The sequence below is a fragment of the Heloderma suspectum genome, chromosome 3 (assembly GCF_057233095.1).
Source record: "Heloderma suspectum isolate Gila_16-S chromosome 3, 16-S_ref, whole genome shotgun sequence".
NCBI lineage: Eukaryota > Metazoa > Chordata > Lepidosauria > Squamata > Helodermatidae > Heloderma > Heloderma suspectum.
In genome coordinates this window covers 225,988,556-226,008,484 of record NC_139460.1, presented here as the reverse complement: position 1 = coordinate 226,008,484, position 19,929 = coordinate 225,988,556, and the positions used below count along the sequence as shown (strand labels likewise).

The following is a 19,929-nucleotide window of genomic DNA, read 5'->3' as shown; positions in this document are numbered from 1 at the left end:
GGAACCTGAACTATATCACCAACAGCACAGGGACAGAAAAGACAGACACAGATACACATATGCACGCATGCGCACACACACACGCGCACACACACACACACACACACAGAGAGAGATTTCTGATTATATTGGATCTTTGTGAAGATTTTAATTGTAAGCTGCTGTGGGAGCCAATCTTGGCTGAAAGCTGGGGTATAAATATAATAAGTGCTTATTGTCTAGTAGAGAACTAAAAACATTGTGAACTGCCCAGAGAGCTTCAGCTACTGGGTGGGATAGAAATGTAATAAATAAAAAATGCTGTATTTCTGATGTTCAGAGTTTGAACGCCTTTGCTTATGTAGGCAAAATGGTACCACCTGCACACGAGAGGGAGGTATCAGAAAGCCTGAAGGAATGCCAAGGTTTGGGGGAGTGCAAAAACCCTCTAGAAAATAAATCCAGGGGGAGGGGGGGCAAAACAACCCAATGAGGACTGAGCATGCAGAATGCTGCCTATTGGGAGGAAAATGAAAACCAAAATAGTGATAGTGGCAGCAGGGGAATGGCATGACTGGAATCCTGAACATCAACACTTGACACTGCAACAGTTTGTTGCAGGCTCTACTTGTGTACAATTCATTGCATAACTCAGTGAAGTAGAATTAAAAAGGTGGGACTCAGTCACAGCAGCAACATCCTATTAATACTTTCCCCACATTGCAAAATCATGATTTTGTTAATGTCCTTGCTGCCTCTCTGTGAATAATACCGGTTCTTTGAAATCGGTACTTCCAGTGGCATCAGTTAGCCTAAAAGCCTGGAACACAATCCACTGAGAAAGTTGCCTCCACTGCCCCACAAATGTATGGGAACTGCACAGAAGTTCTGTTGTGCTCATTTATTTCAAGGGGGCTTGTGTTGGAGATGTTGTCAGTAGACTGTGCTGCTGGCAGCAAGACCTTAATCTGAGAGGAAAAACACCTTTGTTTTTATGGGAGCTCTACCTTTCATCTGCGGTGCAATGTCTTCTGTAGTAGTATACGGATCACAGCGAAAATGCTCCAGTAAATCAATGGTACATTGTCCCACGATAGGTTTACGGCCAAATTGCCTGTGATCTATCACTTTAAGAACTAGGGACGGGGTGTACAATTCCTCCTTGGGCAAGAGCTAGTAGAGAACAAAAACACAGTTGCTTAAATTAAAACTAAAGAAACTGTACAGTTAACACAATTCCTCACTTTCAAACGAACTGCTTAAACTGTTCTGATTTTTGCAGCTTTTAAATGCACGTCTGCACCAATCACATATAAAGTGGAATGTGGGTGGCCCAATTTTAAGAGCAAATAGGAGCACATTGGTGAGGCACCCTAAGCCCCCTCACACCCATAACTTATTTCCCTGCAGTCTGTCCCCGCTCCCCCGCACTTCTCTTTTAACTGGGCTCCAACAGCAGAAGTGGGGACATTTTCATTTTTACCTTAAAGCAGCCACTGGGGAACCCAATTTTCATCAGACCAGTGGCGCTCGGGGAGAGGGCTTTAACCCTTTCCCCGAACCATTTTGCTGATCTAAATTGATCCTTCCCTGCAAAGCTGTTGTTAGTTCAGCAGGGGAAAAGCATACAGTGTGTGGGGGGGTGTATGTTCTGCAGCTTTCAGGGAAGAGGGTTATTTAGACAGCATGAACAGCAAAGGGTTAATTCTCCTACTCAAACACTACTGCTCCAATCAGAATCAGACCTCCCAGTGGTTGCTCTAAGGTAACAGTGAAAATGCGGAGAGATCCAGCCACGCCTCTCCTGCATCTTGTGCTGTTTGGCCCTTGAAAGGAATCCCAGACCATGCAAGTATTGCTTCTGTCCATGTCAGTTTATTGCCCTATAATATAAAATCTGGACTTCCTTTTCTGTCGCTGTTGTTTGTTCTTTTTTGTATGTACAAAGTACACAGCCTTGCTATTAGCCTTGCTAAAGAAGCCAAGGAATACTTAGCTTATGGGTAGATGCAAAAGGAGACTGTGTTATGTCTACCTTTTCTTGGCTTCAGTCAGCAAAGGTCTTACATGCATGGAACAGTTGTCTTCCAACGAATCTGTTTGTATAAGGACAGATCCAGAGACCCGCCTTCCATGTGTATAGTTCATTCCTGGATGCTGCTGCATGTGAGCAAACCAGGCACCCAGTGTATATGAGAGATCCACTCGACAGTATGTGCATGACCTGCAGTGTGTGCAGTATGCATGCTTTGCCTACTGCATGCACACTAGTCACATAGCACAGATTACATGCCTATGTTATGTGTACAATGTGTTTGTCACCCCAACACATACACTTTCCCATCTGTCTCTTGGTGGTTTGCAAATACATGTCTACTGCACATGGTTTTTCGTATGCAATACTACTTGCACAAAATGCCTTATTGCACGGAGGGATCCATGGAAATTTTACAAGTACCCCTATAGGTCATTTCCAGGGCAAATTAATTTAGGTTGAGTGCATTAATTTAGGTTGAGTGCTTTTACCTGAATATCATCATACATACGTATTCTATTTTTTTCTCCCAATACCAATACCAAAAGTGTGGTATATATCTTTTCTATAAGAGCGTATCAGCGCCATACCACTTTCATGAAGAGAACAGATCCAGGAAAATTCGGTGTCTTCTTCAGGTTTTTGATCACTACAGATTCCACCATTTCACCTCCACACTCTATAACGAGACTAGGGGAAGTAACAGATGCCATTTGGTAGTTCTTCATGTTGCGTAATCCCCAGGCAAGGATCTATTTAAAAACAAACAAATAAACCCCAAACGCTACACCATATTACTAAAAGAAAACATCATCTACTGCAGAATCAACAAAATGAAGGGAAAAAATCCTTGTATAAATATTTATAACCTTATAGACATAAAGTGTTAATGAACATTTTCTGAAAAATAAATCCAGGTTCAACTACTTATTTTATCTAACTGGCCAAAACTTTCACTTTAGAGTTATAATGGCTTGGATCCAGGATCTGCCTTCTGTTGACAGAAGGGCTCTGTCCGTGGAAATTGCTTCTGCCTGATTTGGGGGGGATCCCGCCCACACCACAACTCATTCAGTAGGGCTCCCAGAACCTCTGTAGCATTTTCAAAGGGCTGGAGGGACTGCTATAGAAAGTAGGTCTGCTTCCACCAGCCTAGTTGCAGGCACCTAAATCTGGATCTAACCCATTGACTTAAAGCTATATCATAGTTTGAATATCTAAGAGTTTGAGTAAAAATTCCCAGATAATGGACATTCAGCAGTATATACCCAGCTACTATATTGTTTATAGTAGTATATGGTACCCATAGCATGCTAGACAGTATACAGAACCCACACTTGATCAATGTAAACAGGAAATGAGGGACAAGAATATGGTAAGTGATTTATCCTGATAGTGGGAGTGGGTTAGGGGAAGTGGAAGAGCCACTAAAGGTAGGGCCACATTATTTATCAAGTCAAATAAATTTTATAATACTCAGCATTTATGCACTCAGAATACTTTGCATACTTCATCTCATGAAATTTCCCAATAGCCCTGTAAAACAGGCCAGTAGTATCATCCCAACATCACAGATGCAGGGCTGAGAGACGTTGGCTAAACTAAGGCCAACATCGTGATTGAGGTTAGATTTGAATGCGGAACTTGCCAGCTCATCACTGAAGCTTTCAGCTGCTACATTGTAGCCCCATTCATTTGGTGCCCCAAATTTATTTTTATTTGATTTTATTTATTTAAGATTATTTTTAGACCACCTTTAAGGATAAAACCTAGTAAAAAGGGCAAAAGACTCTATCGCACACAGATCTCCTTTTCTTTGTGAAATTAACTTAAAGTAGAACCCAGCACTAAGAAAATAAACCTTATCTGAAGATTTTGTTTTGGGTGCTGAAATTAATCTTGATCAAAAGCAGCAGCTGCTGGTTCCACGGCTTCACATATGTCTCAGATCTTGCACTAATGTTTGGCCTTGTGCATGTAGATGTGTATGAATTATTAAGCACGTGGGTTCTGTCCATTTTCCAGCAACAATCACAATACCTCAATAGCAGTCAGCTGAACCACAGGTCTGATTCCTTGTGGTACCATATAAAGGTTTTGGGCTCTTTGTGAAGGAAGGATTGGAAGGTTGGTGCCACCCTGTTTAGAGACAGAGACAGAGGTTGCTATAATTTATATTAAGCTGAAAACATACCTAGCAATAATCTCATCAAGATGCCTTGAAATATGAAACAAATGAATTTGCGTTGTGTTACCTTTTCACGCAGTATAAGTTCAGCTGCTAAGAGGACATCACCACAAGCCTTGCCCGCATTCAGAACAGGATACCAGAGAAGCTTAGGAGTGATGTCAATATCTGGGTTCAGTTTCACCATAGGAGTGCAAGAGGTTCTTCCAAGGAACTCATCTTTGCCCTGAACAAATTGATGAATCCAAAAGGGTGAATCCCACATGCTTATTATCAACCTGCTATCATTAAAAAGTAAATGGAGACAAAATCATTAAAAAGCTGCCACCTACCACTTGGTCACTGTCAAAGAGTTCCACCACCACCTCAGGAGGGTTTTGTGTTACCATTTGGGGATCTCCATAGATTTCAATTTCATCAAATATGATGGTTTGATCCCACGTTGGGTTTAGTGTTGAGTGGATGATCTCAGTTGTTTTGCTTCGATGGAGGAATGAAACATGAGCATATGGATCTGAAAAAGTATGAAGGTGAATATAAACACATCCATCCATACACACATATATAAATACATACACACTTTGAAATTCTGGCTTTTAAACATTTCTTTCCATTCTCTCTTAGGGCCAGCCCTATCTTGAGGCAGAGTGGAGCAACGGGCTTAGGCGGCAGATGCCAGGGGGCAGCCCCTCCAGCCATTCCTCCTGAGCTCCCTAGCTATCCCCCACTCTTGGAGGACAGAGCTGTGGGTGCCATGCCTTCTCCCTTCAAGTGAGATAGAGGACTCTACCCCATTTCTGGTGTTGACTTAAGATTCAATTGCTCATCTAGTCAGCTTCTGTATGTGGAAGGGAGGGAGGCATCATCTTGTCCTCTGCCTCAGGCAGCAAAATGCCTTGGGCCAGCCCTTCTCTCTCTCTCACGCGCGTGTGCACAAACACACACACACACACACGAGGCAACTCTCTACATAACCAAAACAGACCTTGGCCCTGCTTCATACTACCCCATAAGAAAATATATTTTATTTTTGAGCTTGAAACCATAGCCACAACACAGGTTGGATTTTTCTTTCCCAGTTATGAAAAGTGATTTACAAATAACAACAACAATAGGGCCAAAGGCTCTCCTGTGCTGGTGAGAGTAATGGTGGAACAAAATCTGAAGTGATTCTAAACAAAGTGATACTTACTAGTATGCTATTTAGAAAGGTTTTATTCTGAATTTCATTTTGGCCTGCTGTTTCTGAACTCATTTAGCCTTTTTGCTCAGCTACTGGTGCAATGTAGAAAAGAACAAAAACTATATGCCTGAAATCACTGATTTCATGACACCTGGGCTGTTTTTCGACTCAGCCACAAATTCAATTGGGTGTTTTTTACACATTTAGGAAGCTGCCTTATCCCAAATCAGGCCATTGGTTCATGTAGCTCAGTACTGTTGACACTGGCTGGCAGCGGCTCTCCGGGGTTTCAGGGAGGATTTTCTCCCAGCTCTACCCCGAGAAGTTGGGAATTGAACCGAGGACATTTTTTCTGCAAAGCATGTGCTCTACCATGGAGCTATGGCCCTTCCCACTTCTCAAGCCACTATCATTCTGCTTTAGTCCTTAACTGTAGTATGGACTGTATGGACTGATGTTGTATACTTCAATCCTCATTGTAAGGATTACTGAAATATATGTGGTATTTGAGCACCCAGAAAGAGCCTTATATAAAGACTAAGCATTTGTTGTTGTTGTTGTCATATAGTCACCATAATCATCATCACCATCATCATCTATGACTATGACCTGCTGTACCTGCAGGTAAGTATATACAGCATTAGCACTGGCACAATACCACAAGTTATGGCAATATGCCAGAACTGAGAGCTGAAACAGGGTGCTGTGCTAGCACAGTAGTAGGTGACAACAGACACATGACACCAAATGCAGCATAGATATGGTACACAAAGCCATTACAAAGCCCAGAAGTTGGGGGAGAAGAGGGAAGGCTGAAAACAACTCATTCTTAAAGCTCTCTGTTCACCCTACTGTCAGTACACTGGATTAAGTGATTATTATAAAGGGAATGCAAAGGGATATATCACACAGTAGGATGGCCTTGCTCCACTGGCCTCACACAGCATGCTTCTGTGGCTAATTTTGTGCAAGTTGTTGCAGTCACATCTCTCTACCGGACATGATACATGTCCCGTAGTACCTGTTAAGTAAAATGGTACCCAAGTAAGCCTGCCAGAAGGGTCATTTGCAGGAGAGAATCAGCGAACGTAGCAGGGTTTCGTTTAAGCACCCTTCCCTCCCAAGCAAATAAGTGCCTCTTGCCCTCACATTCCCATGATCTCAGCCAATGCAGAATTACGAACATGCATCGTATTAACATCCAGTTGTGCCTTCAAATTTCTAAACCACAGAAACTCAGGATCAAAACCATACATTACAGTAATTGTGCAGTGCGTAGCTGAGCCTGTTCTGTGTATGATTGTTTTTTTACTTTAGTGTAAGAGTGCACAACCCTGATTCACACTGGGACCAATGTGCACCGGCAAGCTGCCTCCATTGATTCCAATTTAGATTTTTTCTTCTTTAAATTCCCACACTGGTGTGTGTGTGTGTGGAATTTCTGGAAGCAAAAGGGGGAAGGTTTAATCTTTCCCTCCCAGTGCATGCACGCTGGTCCCAATCTGAATCAGGGCCACACACACTTATTCTAAAGTTTAAAAAAAGAATAGGCTCAGCAACACATTATGCAATTAACGTAACATGCAGGTTGACCCTCACTACCATTAGATCAGCAGTCTGGGGTGACAGTTTCCATCTCACTCCTTTGTAAAGTTTTGCAAGCCATCAAAACTACCTTTCTTAACCCATTTATGGTATTGCAAAAATTTTAACCACATACCATGAAACTGTCAGCACAGAAGTGATAGTTCTGAATATGCAAAGGTACACTGAGCTTACTCTGTGCTGAGGAGGGTAATGTATGCAGCGTATCATACGAACCTTACCTTGTCAATGAAAACAAGGAAGCTTAAGATGTGATTTCCTTTGTTTAAAAATTTTGAAATTGCCCCTATGCATGGTAACCAATCCTTAATACCTTTGCTGAACTCATAACAAATAGAAAGGGATTCATCCATTAGCAACTTAAACAATACACTCCACAAACCTAACGCATAGATCTGGCATGAGTCTAAAACCTGCTTATTTATGGTCTCCCCTTCTTCTGAAGTAGAGGTGAATGATTAAAGGGTTCTAGGCCTACTATTAGAAAGATCTCTAAATCACTGGGGCCTCTGAAGAAGGTCTCTGATGGTGGTTATTAGCATTTCCTGTACAAATTGCTATTACCCAGTGCTGTAAGGTATTTAAAAGGTTATCTGGAGGTCATCTTCACCAGCTCCCCTAACAAGGGATTGAATGGGAGTGCTACATACTTTTATTTAACTTTCTTTTTTGTTTTGGTCATCAATAAGCATAGTAAGAAAGAAAAGGCTTTGGAGTTTAGGTCCAAGGGCATCTGCTGTTCGGGTGACAGCTCTGGCCTTGCACATATGAAACATAGTTTTCTTCTAACAAATATTTATTATTGTGGTTCCCTGATGGAGGCTGCAATCTGATGGAAAAACCACTATGAAAACTTTACAAAAATGAAAAATAAAAATAAAAAAGATGACTGAGTGGGCCACAGCTTTTAAAAATAAATGGAACCTCCCTTAGCTTTGATTGTGGACGTCTATACAGCCTTTCAACCTAAGCAGAAAGTTTTACACATTAACATTTTACACATTCTACATTACATATGATACAATATTTTATATATTAAACCAAAAAGGCTGAAAAAGCAATGCAAGTTGTAATCTCCACATGAGAAAACCTTCATGTAAAAGGAAATACGTTGCAATGTAGCACAACATTCTGGGCTGCAACTTAACCCAACCACCCCAATATCTAATCTTCTGTTATAATATTAATGTGATCTTTCCTTGTGCTACATTTATTCCAAATGAAACTCTTGGGACAGATTGGCTCACCTGCTTTGTGGTCACAGGAGGTTGGGCAGTCAGAAGGGCTCATGGCTTCCATTGACTAGATCCTAGCTGTCACTGGCTGACATTTACTGGTCCCAGAGCAGGACTGGGCATGCAGATGCTCATAGGAAAGGAGCTATAGATGGAAGCAGGGATCTAGGAAAGGAAGAATGGAAGACTAAGGGTGCAATCCTATGCATGTTCAGACAGAAGGAAGTCCTGCAGCTCCCGGTATTCCCCAGCCACAATGGCTAGCTGGGGAATGCTGGGAGTTGTAGGCCTTTTTCTGTCTAAACATGCATAGGACTGCATCCTAAGTGGTCCAGAATAATATGGGGAAGATGAGAAGGGGTAAGATGGAGTCTGAGAGAAAAGAAAACTGAGAATGAGAATGAAGAGAGAGAAGAAACGCACATGACAATGCAGTGCAGAAGTGAAGCAGACTGGCATTTTCATAATGATTTGAAATAATCACCAAAACTTTATCTGCCGGTTCCTAGTCATAAAAGACTAAGGGAGATAGCTCCAACTACTACAGTCATTAATCAAGCTATTATTCACTACAGAAAAAGAATGGACTTGCTTTTATCGATGCATGGGTTCTCTGGCTTTAATAGATCCCCACCTCCACCCCATGTACCTGAAAAGCTATCTTTGTCCAAAGCCATAAGATTTCTTGCTTGATAGACATAACACCGAAGGTGGTAACTGTAGACTCCTAAAAAAATAATAATTAAAAAGTCAAATAAATGAGATGGGCATGAATAAAAAAAAGCAACTTTACCTTTTGTACTATAACTTCATCTTCCTCGCTGTCACTGGACTCTCCTTTATTTCATCTGTACTACTGCCAGATCACTCTATGGTCTCTCCCCCTTCCCCATTTTGTCTGCCTGCTATAGCTTATTTGTTTGCTTATTTGTTTTCTATCATGCCAATTCTGGACTTCTATACAGTGCCTAGCATACTTTTTTGCATTAATTCACGGTGTAGCCATACAAATGGGAAAAAAATGATATACTCATTATTTGGCTGTGCTGAGGTTCTAGCTGGAACCTTAAATCATTCACATTATTTTCCCCCCTCTTTTAATTCATTTTTGATATAACGATGTAAGAGAAATGTTCCAGTAAAAATCATTCTCATTCTTGGTAACAAATGCTAAATATGACAATGAAACATCTGGTCCAGCAATACTATATACAATACATATAAATCTGGAGACACAACAGCTATGGGTTCTGTTGTGCAGTCATTTAATCAACCATTTCCCTTGGTCGCTTAATATTTAAATCCAATGGAAGGAGCCAATGATGTGGTTATTTCTCACACAAACAGTGCCTCCCTGCAAGGGCAGGTAATGTTCTTATAGATAGTAACCACATTTTTCACCCCTCCCACATGATCTCTTGAATTTAGATGTTAACCAGAGTGTTGTAGGAAGTTGCCACGCTGCAGCTATGACAGACTTGTAAAATAAGAACTGGTCCAAAATTGGATTGATACTTTAATGAAACATTCATAAGCTTTAAGCTATGTAAATGTATTTATTTATTTATTTAATTTATTGCATTTCTATCCTGCCTTTTTTCCTCCAAGCAACCCAAGGTAGCATACATAATTGTCCTCCTCTCCATTTTATCCTCACAACAACAACCCTGTGAGGTAGGTTGGGCTGAGAGTCTGTGACTGACCCAAAGCTGAGTGGGGACTAGAACCCAGATCTCCCAGCTCTCAGCCCAACACTCTAGCCACTACACCACACTGGCTCTCTGGTTATATGCTCCAAGGTATCAGCTCCAAGTCTCCCCTTGTATTTTATTTCACCCAGGTGGGGCAAAATACTTGACGCCCCAATACTTGCTTTGATCATATGAAGAGGGATTACAAGAGGAACAAAGGAAGAACTCTGTCATGCAGCAAAAGTGAAGAGTCTTGTGGCACCTTAAAGAAAAAAGTAACCTCAAATAAGAATTTCACATACTGTCAAAGTTGCAAGAGACTATTGGAGTGTTTGCACCAAATACTCGTGTTGCTGTATCTTTGCTCTTCTCAGAACTCTTGTCTCCATCATCAGTAGTTGTATCTGCTCCCTAAGATGATATACATATGATTATATATCAGTTATAAAGTACCTAGAATTTATTAAGCACTGTACACAGAATAAGCACAAGACAGTTCCTGCCCTCGGGATTATGATCTAAAAAACACAACACAAAAAGAAAAAAAGAGATGGGGAGGGAAGAAGAAGAAAAAAAGTAAACCCAGGTACCAATTCTTAAAATTACATTGTGGTTCTTCTAATGACCAGCTTGAATGGAAAACCCATTTAATTATATCTGATATTCCTGGAAGTAGGTTTTTAAAAATACAGTTTTTTATACACATGTAAGGGAGCATCTCAAGGGTCAGGGTTGCCTCTGAGCGCAGGGAGTGGCAGAGTAGTTCAGATTCTAAAGAGGAACCGCAAGACATGGGGGAGGTAGTTTTCCAGGCTTGCCCAGACATGGCTAGGCAGACTCCTCAGGTTCCAAAGGTCCAGCTGGACAAAGAGGGCCCCTCTTCACACACACACACACACACACATCCATGAGAGACAGCGAACAGGGAGAGGTGGGGTTTGGAGAGTCTGAATTCTTAGACGCCAGGCAAAGACGCAGAGCCAAGAGAGAGATGGCTGGGACGGAACTTAGACGGTCTGCCCGATTGGCCCGGCATGAACAGCTGAGCTTGGAGGCCTCACGAGTGAGAGGGAGACCTTCCCCCACTCCTTAAGTTAGGATAGTGAGCCTGCCTATTCGTCAAACGGCGGGCAACTTTTGTAGCTATCTCTTGAACACCCTGAAGGCATTTCCTTTGTAGACAGAGAATCACTGAGAATTTGCATCTGTATGACCCATTGAAGTAATGGATTAAAAGTCATAGATTGAAGTCCCTTGTCTGTGTTTGATTTGATGTTTGAAGTACAGTGGGGGCAAAAGGAATCATGACACCAAGGATCAAAGGATATTTCAGAGTTCCCCCTCTCAGGATTTAGACACTGCTACAACCTCTGAACCTTTGAACAGGGGTTCTTTCCCCTGCCCCTTGCAGCTGCCACAAAAAGCACCACAGCAGCTTCCTCACCTGAGTTCAGAGCTCCAACCTCAGGTGAAGATGCAAATGATGGGGAAGGGGAAGTGCCAAGGATCTGCAACATCCTGAAGCCTCCCAGCTACCATCCCGGTGACTCCGCTAGATGCACTCAAAAGTCTAGTGACAAAAACGTCTCCATCACTCCTTTGCAAAGCATAGGGTTGCTTTCTAAGCTACTTAAAAAGGAAAGTCGGGGCCTTAAATCAATCACATCCAGTATACTCCAAAGACAGAGAGAGAGAGAGAGAGAGAGCAATTTACATCTATGGGCAGTTCATTATCATAGACAGATGGTTGTAAAAATAAACCAAACCCAGGCCATTTTTCCAGGCCATCGATATGCACATTTTAGGAACTGCACATCCCAACCAGAAGAGGCATTTTCAAGAGTTCTGCACTCTGGATGTACTTATTTACTGCAGAGCACTAAATCCCAAAGCCACAATCTAGTAGCTCCAAAGTATGCATGAAGCTCAATGTGTGTGCATACATTGCAGAATGCCTGTGTGTGCATAAGGGAGAAAGGGAAGTCCCTGTGCATGTGGGATTTTTGCTCACACCACAGCTAATGCCAATAGGAGTGTTTCCTTCCCATGCTAAAGAGCAGCTTCAGAGGGGGATTTTCATCAGGCCCATGGAAGGAAAGGGTTTACCCTCCTTCCCAATGTGCTGCAGGCCCGATCCTGATCAGCTGTCCCAGCAGCTGCTAATTACAGTGGGGAGAAAAAGAGATGTAATGTTAAACCACATGTTTAACGTGTCACGTGTAGTTTGGCCCTTAAGCCCTGGGAATAAGGTTGAAAGCAGACAGCTTGGAGTGATTGTATATATTTAATACTGAAATATAAAAAACCAGGATTCTAGAGTCCCTATCCTATGTCAGATTCTCTAATCTGATACTGTCATCAACAGAAAGGGCCGTAGCAGAGCACCTGCTTTGTGTGCAGAAGGTCCCAGGTTCGATCCCCAGCATCTCCAGGTAGGGCTAGGAAAGAATCCTGCCTGAAACCCTGGAGAGCCGCTGCTGCCAGTCAGTGTTGACAACAGTGGAATGGATGGACCAAGGGCCTGACTCATTATAAGGCAGCTTCCTATGTTGCTACGATACCATACACATGAAAGCGTCAGTTGCTTTAATTGCCATCAAACAAACGGAATAAGCATAATTTGGTATTTCATGGCCTCTCCATATATGCATGGCATGGTGCAAAATTATGTCAGCTTTTATCACCTTCCTTTTTTCTGTCTACAGGAATCAAGCTCATATAGACCTTTAACATTCTGCTGCGACCTTTCACATGCAGTGCCAGGTGAGCGATGAGTTTCACTGCCCGTTTATCCAGTTCCTCAGTCACCTTTAGCCCACCCTGCTTATTATAAGTTAAGTTTGAGATTATAATTAATGTTGAAGTTAAGTGATAATGAACAGGTCAGAAAGTTGGGATGCTCCTACTTACAAGAGCTCCTTCAAGCTTAAAGATGGCTGCTGCACCATATGTGTCCGAAGGAGCCATTTTTCTCCTCCAGCGTCTGCGGCGGAAAGTATCAGAACTGCGCTGCTTCCAATGAAACTTCCATCCAATCAAAGATGCAAATTCCCACCCTTCTTGATCTTCATAGGAAATGGTTGCCTGGAAGACAAGTGCAAAAACACAACCCACGTTAGCTAAACTATAGGGTTAATTACAAACAATGTAATGTATTTATTTGTTATTTTACGACGCTCCATTATTTCCATCCCTCCGCCCCAATTATTTTGATCAAATACTAGCATTTGGCTGCGATTTCTATTTATATGTCGTACCTTCGATGTAGTTGTTTGGTTTGGATCTTTTTTGCGTTTTCGAACCAGCCTTCTTCTTCTATGCGTATGATACATTTTCTCTGCTGCAACCCAGGACTTTGGCTTATTGTCAGGAGGAATAGTAATTCCATATTCCCAGCCTAAAACAACACATGTAAAATATGTAATAGTCACCATAACTGGACTCTGCCTGAACGACGAATATGGTAGCTATTTATTGAAATCCAAACCGAGCAATTCACAGCCTCAAATTATTAAAATAAAATAGCTTATTCTTGTATGATGTAGTTCCTCATCAGTGTAATTCTATGGAAAAGTACTGCCACTTATCCCAATGTTATGTTTATCTCATCATTTTGCACTTTTCCTAGGTACCTCAAATAAATGAGCGTGTCTTGCTTTTCTAAAATATTTCAATTAGAATAAAAACCACAGCAAAATTATTGTAATCTGTTCCTTTGGGGTATAGTGGTCTATAAATTGAATAAGTAAAATCAAATGCCCAAGAGCTACTTTGGGAGTGCCCAAGGGTTTACATTCAGTCACTGGTATTTTTGACTTAAAAAAAAAATAGCTGACAGCACCCCATACCCCACCTCACGCCATCTTACTAGTTGCTTTGGACATTCCCCTCCAGCTCAAATATAGTTTGTCATGCAGCATAGAGGGCTAACAGAAATTCAAAACCACCCTGAGCTGCAGAAATAGCTACCTGATATTAGTGCACGTGTTAAGAATTTCGTGTGTATGTGTGATTAACACTTTATTGAAAGATTTGTTTGACTGCATACATAATCAAACAATCCCCATTTCTCCTCTCCCAATATCCCCCCATTAACCTTCTCTCCCTTGTAACACCCCCCCAATATTATATAAAATGAATACAGTATAAAAGAAATAGCATTAAATAATGAAAAAAGAAGAAAAAGACATGTACATATCAAAAATACATCAAAAGTACAAAACAATCCTGAGTGATAGCTACAATTCACACAATTGCTATCCCACTCTCATGTGGTCCAAGTGGCATCTAGTCTGTATACAGCTACAAAAATCCACCCCAAATGTTGTTTTTCCAAATTTCCTCACCATATCTTTGCCAACCACTCTGAAGCTGACATGCAAAGCATCCTTTAAATTCTAACCCTTACCTTTTTCATCCACTGCTCGATTGATGTCATATACCCAAGCATCATCATCCCACATCCAACCTGGAGGACAGGTTATTTCACCTGGTGGTGCTGCTTTTTCTCCATTCTTTGAAATAGAAAAGGGAACACACACACACGGATTTTTAGAAGGATGTAACAATTGCACAGACAGCATAACTGCAAATCTAGACTTAATAGGATTTCATAAGAAATTAGAACAAATACTTTAAATATTAAGTGTTTTACTATCAGATGCGAAGTGGGTCTAGTCCACAAAAGCTTACATCGTAATAAATATGTACAGTGCAATCCTATAGATGTCTACTCAGAAATAAGCCCACTGACTTGAACGGAACTTATAAGTGACAACAGGATTGCAATTTCGGTGCATCACACTAATCAGGCTACCCCTTTGGAAGGAGAAACATTTAGACAGGACATAAAAAAGGCCTGTCACACAAAAAGCAGATCATAACGTGTTTCCAGATCTGCTACATCGTTTTCAAGACTGCAACATAGGGTGGCCATGTGTCCTCTTCTATAGAGGACAGTCCTTTATCTGAAGGGCTGTCAGAGGACTGTCTTCTTTTTGAAGGCATCCGTCCTGTGTATGAAGAGATGTCCAGTCCAAGTCCAATTTAAAGATAAGGGCCCCATATTAAGAAGAGAGCAGATTAAGAAAGCACACAGGTTACAGTCTTCCCCACTGTGGTGAGTTGTATTCTATTTCTATTTAAATTATAGTAATTATTTCTAAATTTGCATCTACACCTATAAATTAGCATATTCACATTTTATGCAAATCACTGTCCTCTTTTATCCACGTTTTTGGCGATGTGTAAGTGGTCACCGTAACCATAGCTCTAAGTCACTCATGGTGCAAGCTGACACCAAAACACTCGCAGGGTGCTCTTTCACACAATCCTCTTCTGGGAAAGTTGTTTAATTCACTCCTCTAATCTGAATATTTCATTTCATTAGAAATTAGAACAGAGATACTTGGGCCACTTTAAAGACTACCTTTTGGCTGCTGGTTTGTCCATACTGAGTGCATCTTGGTGAAAGTTTGCCACAGTAGTAAGGGAAAATGGATCACACCTCTTTACAAATAGCATTCTTCAAATTACCTTCCAATTTCTAAGAAACTTGCATTTTTATGGCAATAGATGCTCAGATAAAACATCTGCCTATTTAGGCAACAGCAAGAACAACAGCTAGTCCTGGTATGTTTTACAGTTTAAAGTCTTTTACAATCTAATTTATTGCCTTTTCAGCACCTGGTTAAGAATCTATTTACCCAGTTATTCTAATTTGTGACACTTCTCATTCTGCCCTTGTAAGGGAATTTATTTATTTTTTGCTCACTTTTACTGTAGCTATTGGAGGTTAGTTTTATTACATTGTATTTTTATATATAGTACATTGCCCTGTAAGGGCAGTAAAGAAATGTGTTGAATGAATGAATGAATGAATGAATGAACGAACTACAGGCGTCACAACATGTCAACCACTAAACCAAAAGCAGTTCACCAGCCATATATTAGGGCCTCCCCAGAAATGCAACAAAACCAGTAATTTTATTGTGCCCCATAGTGGGCCTCCATACAAGGCTGGTAGGCTGTATTTAGCTTGGTGGGTCACAAAGTTGTACAGGCCTACTTTACAGATATGTTGCTGTCCTTCATACAATGTGGAAGGCTGCTATCAAATCTTAATTCATTTTCACATTGGCTGTGCTTGCACTTAACAATAAGCCAATACGATTCTTGGCTTATCCTGGCTTACTGTGAACAAGCAAAGGGCAGATGCACACAGCCCATTCACTCCTGCTTTGCTCCTCCATTTCTGCCAGCTGGCAAAACTAACCAGGAAATTAGTTTCACAACATCTGAACTCAGGATCCTAGTTTGTGCTACCAAACAAGCCAGAATTGTAAGTGAGCCACAAACCAGGTTTATGTGTGAATGTAGTCATTATATGCTCAGCTCATTCCAGTGCTTACTTTGAATTTAGTGATGTGCAATTTGGATTGTACATATGTTTTACAACAAAAGCAAAGAAATACAATGGCTTGGATACAGAGATGACTTGTGCACCTAGAAAGAACTTCCACCCGCGCAATGCAGGCCCGATGAATTCTCCGTTTTCCCATTCCAGAGGGTCTCTTGACACTTAGGAGTGGCTTTCTTGGGAGCATGGGGGGCTGCAGTATGGGGAACGAGCCAGGAAAACCCTGTTGCATGAGTGAATTTCTGCTCGCCTATCTCTGGATCCAACCCACTGACTTCAATTATAAGTGTTGCTGCCATCCCTAAAGAGAAACTAGAAAAGTTGAAATGATTGAATCATCAAAACAAGTCTTACCACATCTGTATAACTCTCTTCGGCTGCTTTCCATTCTCCTCCAGGATAGCGGCTCTCATTTTGATATACTTCATCAGTAAATTCAGAATGACCAGCATCTGCTTCTGTCAGCAAGCTATGAAGCCAGAAGGAGGCCTTTTGTTAGGTACGGAAAGGTGTTAACTGAACACAATGCACTGAAAGCTTGAATTTCAGGTATCATGCCGTATTGTTAGCCTTTTACTGAACAGAAATAGAAATTCTTTAATAAAATATAAACGGCCATATCTTGCTCAGCAGAAAAATTTGGGATAGAAGAATGGATGTTTTAGACCACAGGGTGGGCATCTTTCCAACCTCAGTACCCCTGCCCCCTGCAGGCCACACTCCTGCGGTGGTGGCTAAAAAATCAGTGGCACCGCAACAGAGGCTGAAAAGCCTCTGCTGTGGTCTGCTGCTGAAATCTGGTGGCAAACTGCCAAGTTTGTTGCCACCACCACAGAATTTCAGCGGTGTGAGGGCTGTGCTAGAGGCCAGAGGAGCCACAAGCAGCCCACGAGCCGTGTGTGGCCACCACTGTTTTAAACAGCAACGTCATCTTTCCCTGAATGAGCTATTTTCCTACCATGCCAGAAAAACTCTTTATCTGGGGGAAAGGATGCTTCTCTGGCTGGTTAGACTTGGCCCAAGTCATGTTGGCAGTTTGTGGAAGTCCTCACTCTGCGGAAATCAGCAGCGACTTTTACATTTTTAATATTTGCAAATCACAATCCTTTTCTAAAGTGTTGAAATCCACTGCTGCAACTGGGAAACTATTAGTCCTTCCAGAAGCGGATGCAGCATCTAGCTAAGGAAATGGAGGAGGACAGCAATTAAGTAGGCTGCCAGCAATCATTTACTTTGTAACATTTAAAATTGTTTGCTTTTCACTGAGCTGTAAATTGGGGTGGGGAACCTTTTTTCTGTCAAAGGTCACATTTCCTTGCAGTTAGTCTTTCCGTGGACGCATATTGGCAGTGAACAGGGCCAAAGCCAACGGTGAGTGGGGCCAGCGCTCTCTCTCTCTCTGTGGGGCCAGCGCTCTCTCTCTCTCTCTCTCTCTCGCTCACTCCCTCTCTCTCTTTCTCTCTGCCATCCCTTTTTCTCTCGCTTTCTGTCATCCCCCTTCCTCTCTCTCTCTCTTTCTCTCTGCCATTTCCTTTTCACATGATCACAAATGTATTTCTTTCTTATTCATGTATGCCTTTTTAAAAGAAAAAAAATCAAAATGTATATGAAGTGTGATTAAAAATGCTAAATCATTAAGAGAAATCAGCTCATAGCTGGCTGGTATTTCAAAGAACCTATAACTGTTCTATGCTGCCATCTGTTGGCCAAATTACATTTTCTGTCTACTGAAAGGTTGCTCCATGCTTCTTCAAGCGGTTTTTCTGTGCGACTTAGGGCGCAATTCTATTGAGATAGGCAGCTGCCTCGGAACTTGGAGGTGACCGCCAATCCAAAGCAGGGCGGGAGAAGCAAGGAGGGGATCGTTCCCTCCGCGCTCCTCCTGCCCTGTTTTCTCGCCTAGTAGCCACGGGAGCACAGAGTGGGGAAGGAGGCTGCTGTACGACACATAGGCAGCTATGCTCTCCCCGCCCCGAAATGCCCCCAGACATGCCCCTTTCCGGCCACTCCACACTTCTCTTGAGAGCACGGAGGACGGGGCTGTTTCGCGCTGCCTCCGAGGCAGCACAGAAGTGGGGGAGGTCGGTTCTCCAGGAGCTGACCTTGGAGAGCAGGCTCCGAGGTTGGTTCCTGGAAAACACCATATCCTATGGCCGTCTAGCCACTGACTAGTGGCTATAGGATTGCTCCCTCCATTTACACTTGAAAAAGTATTTGGGAGGCATTTGGAATGCAAATGAGCATCCTGGCTAACATAGATTTTGAGTTTTCACTACAAACTTGATTGAAGTGAGAGCTTCTTTAAGCATCATACGTAAAAATATCTTGCCACACAATTAGGCTTCTTAATTACAACTGAAATCAGTGGGAGTTATTCTTGTGGCATGGTTCCACCTCCACCCCCACCCGTTTCTCCTCTGTTATGAAAAGTATGGGAGGTACATGCAAAGAAGGCTAGAGGCTCATCTCATCATGAATATTAATAAGAAGTTGCACAAAAATAACCACTGTGGACATATCTTAAGGCAGTACTGACTCTGTAACGTTACTCATCTCGACCATGAACAGGTTCACTTGAGAGTTTTTAATGGAACTGCTTTGTAATAAAAATGTGGTGTTTTATTGCCTTCCTCTCTTCCTGCAAAAGTTTTTAAATTTCTCCAGTAAGAAATTACGTAAGCCTCCCCTCCAACCCCGCCCCCCATTCCCTTTGTCTTATGGTAAGAAGAATCCAAACAAAAACCTGACCTCCTTTCAGGATCAATGAACCACTCGCCTTCCCACTCCCACCCTTTGGGAGGCAAAAAGTACTCTCTTTTCAGTTTTATTTTTCCTGTGACATCAGAAAACTTGTGACGGCCAACGAGACCCGAAGTTCCCCACTTTCCAAACATAAGTGCCTGATTTTCATACTGTCAAAACAAGAGGAGAAGACAAGAAGAATGAAGCCATTTTAGAGGCTGAAGAAAAGTCTTATGCATTCAGTATCTCACTGACAACAGAACTCAAAGTTAGATTACTGGTCAATCTTGGTCAGTATTGTCTTAATCTGGCTCTGTTCAGTCTCAGGCACTTTCCCATCTCCTGCTACCTCGTTGTTTTTAACTGGAGATGCCAGGGATTGGATTTAGGACTTCCTACGCTATGGTACCTCACTGCCATGACAAATAGTCAGGGCTGTTTCTCATATTGCCCTGCACAAGGGGAATGTCATGGCAGCCACAAGGACCTGTGAGTGTCACGTATAAAGCCTTCTTCCACATTTTACTGGTATAAAGCCTTGCAAATTGTGAGCAAGAATAATAGCGGTACACACTAGGTCTACAGTGACGACGTCGTGACCTTCCCAAGCACAGGGACGGAGCACTACGGAACCTCAGAAGTAACCCTAATGCTGCTTCCAGTGGTGGGGGCTCTGAATTACATGAAACCTTGTGCAGATTGTGGAAGATACACTCTGACCCTGCAACCTTACAAATACAGCCTGGCCATTTTCGTAATGGGTTTAATGATATCAAAGCATCTGTAGGGGTTGAAGTAGGGCTTTATTTGAGCCGGGGGGTTTAGAACCATGCGATATGTGGAGTGTGAATAA

General features: G+C 42.0%; 1 protein-coding gene across 4 annotated transcripts in view; it reads right to left on the bottom strand.

The window, feature by feature from the left end:
* Window positions 1–19,929, bottom strand: part of MYOF (myoferlin) — a 119,303-nt gene that overhangs the window by 30,739 nt on the left and 68,635 nt on the right. For all 4 annotated transcript variants that reach the window (XM_084845854.1, XM_084845855.1, XM_084845856.1 and 1 more), the window contains 12 exons: window positions 19,083–19,246; window positions 16,689–16,803; window positions 14,325–14,430; window positions 13,174–13,313; window positions 12,827–13,000; window positions 10,219–10,327; window positions 8,875–8,952; window positions 4,535–4,716; window positions 4,270–4,428; window positions 4,055–4,153; window positions 2,605–2,766; window positions 987–1,152 (listed from right to left, as the gene is read on the bottom strand). In XM_084845854.1, coding sequence (XP_084701980.1) covers window positions 987–1,152; window positions 2,605–2,766; window positions 4,055–4,153; window positions 4,270–4,428; window positions 4,535–4,716; window positions 8,875–8,952; window positions 10,219–10,327; window positions 12,827–13,000; window positions 13,174–13,313; window positions 14,325–14,430; window positions 16,689–16,803; window positions 19,083–19,246 — 1,654 coding nt within the window. The remainder of the gene's footprint in view (window positions 1–986; window positions 1,153–2,604; window positions 2,767–4,054; window positions 4,154–4,269; window positions 4,429–4,534; window positions 4,717–8,874; window positions 8,953–10,218; window positions 10,328–12,826; window positions 13,001–13,173; window positions 13,314–14,324; window positions 14,431–16,688; window positions 16,804–19,082; window positions 19,247–19,929) is intronic.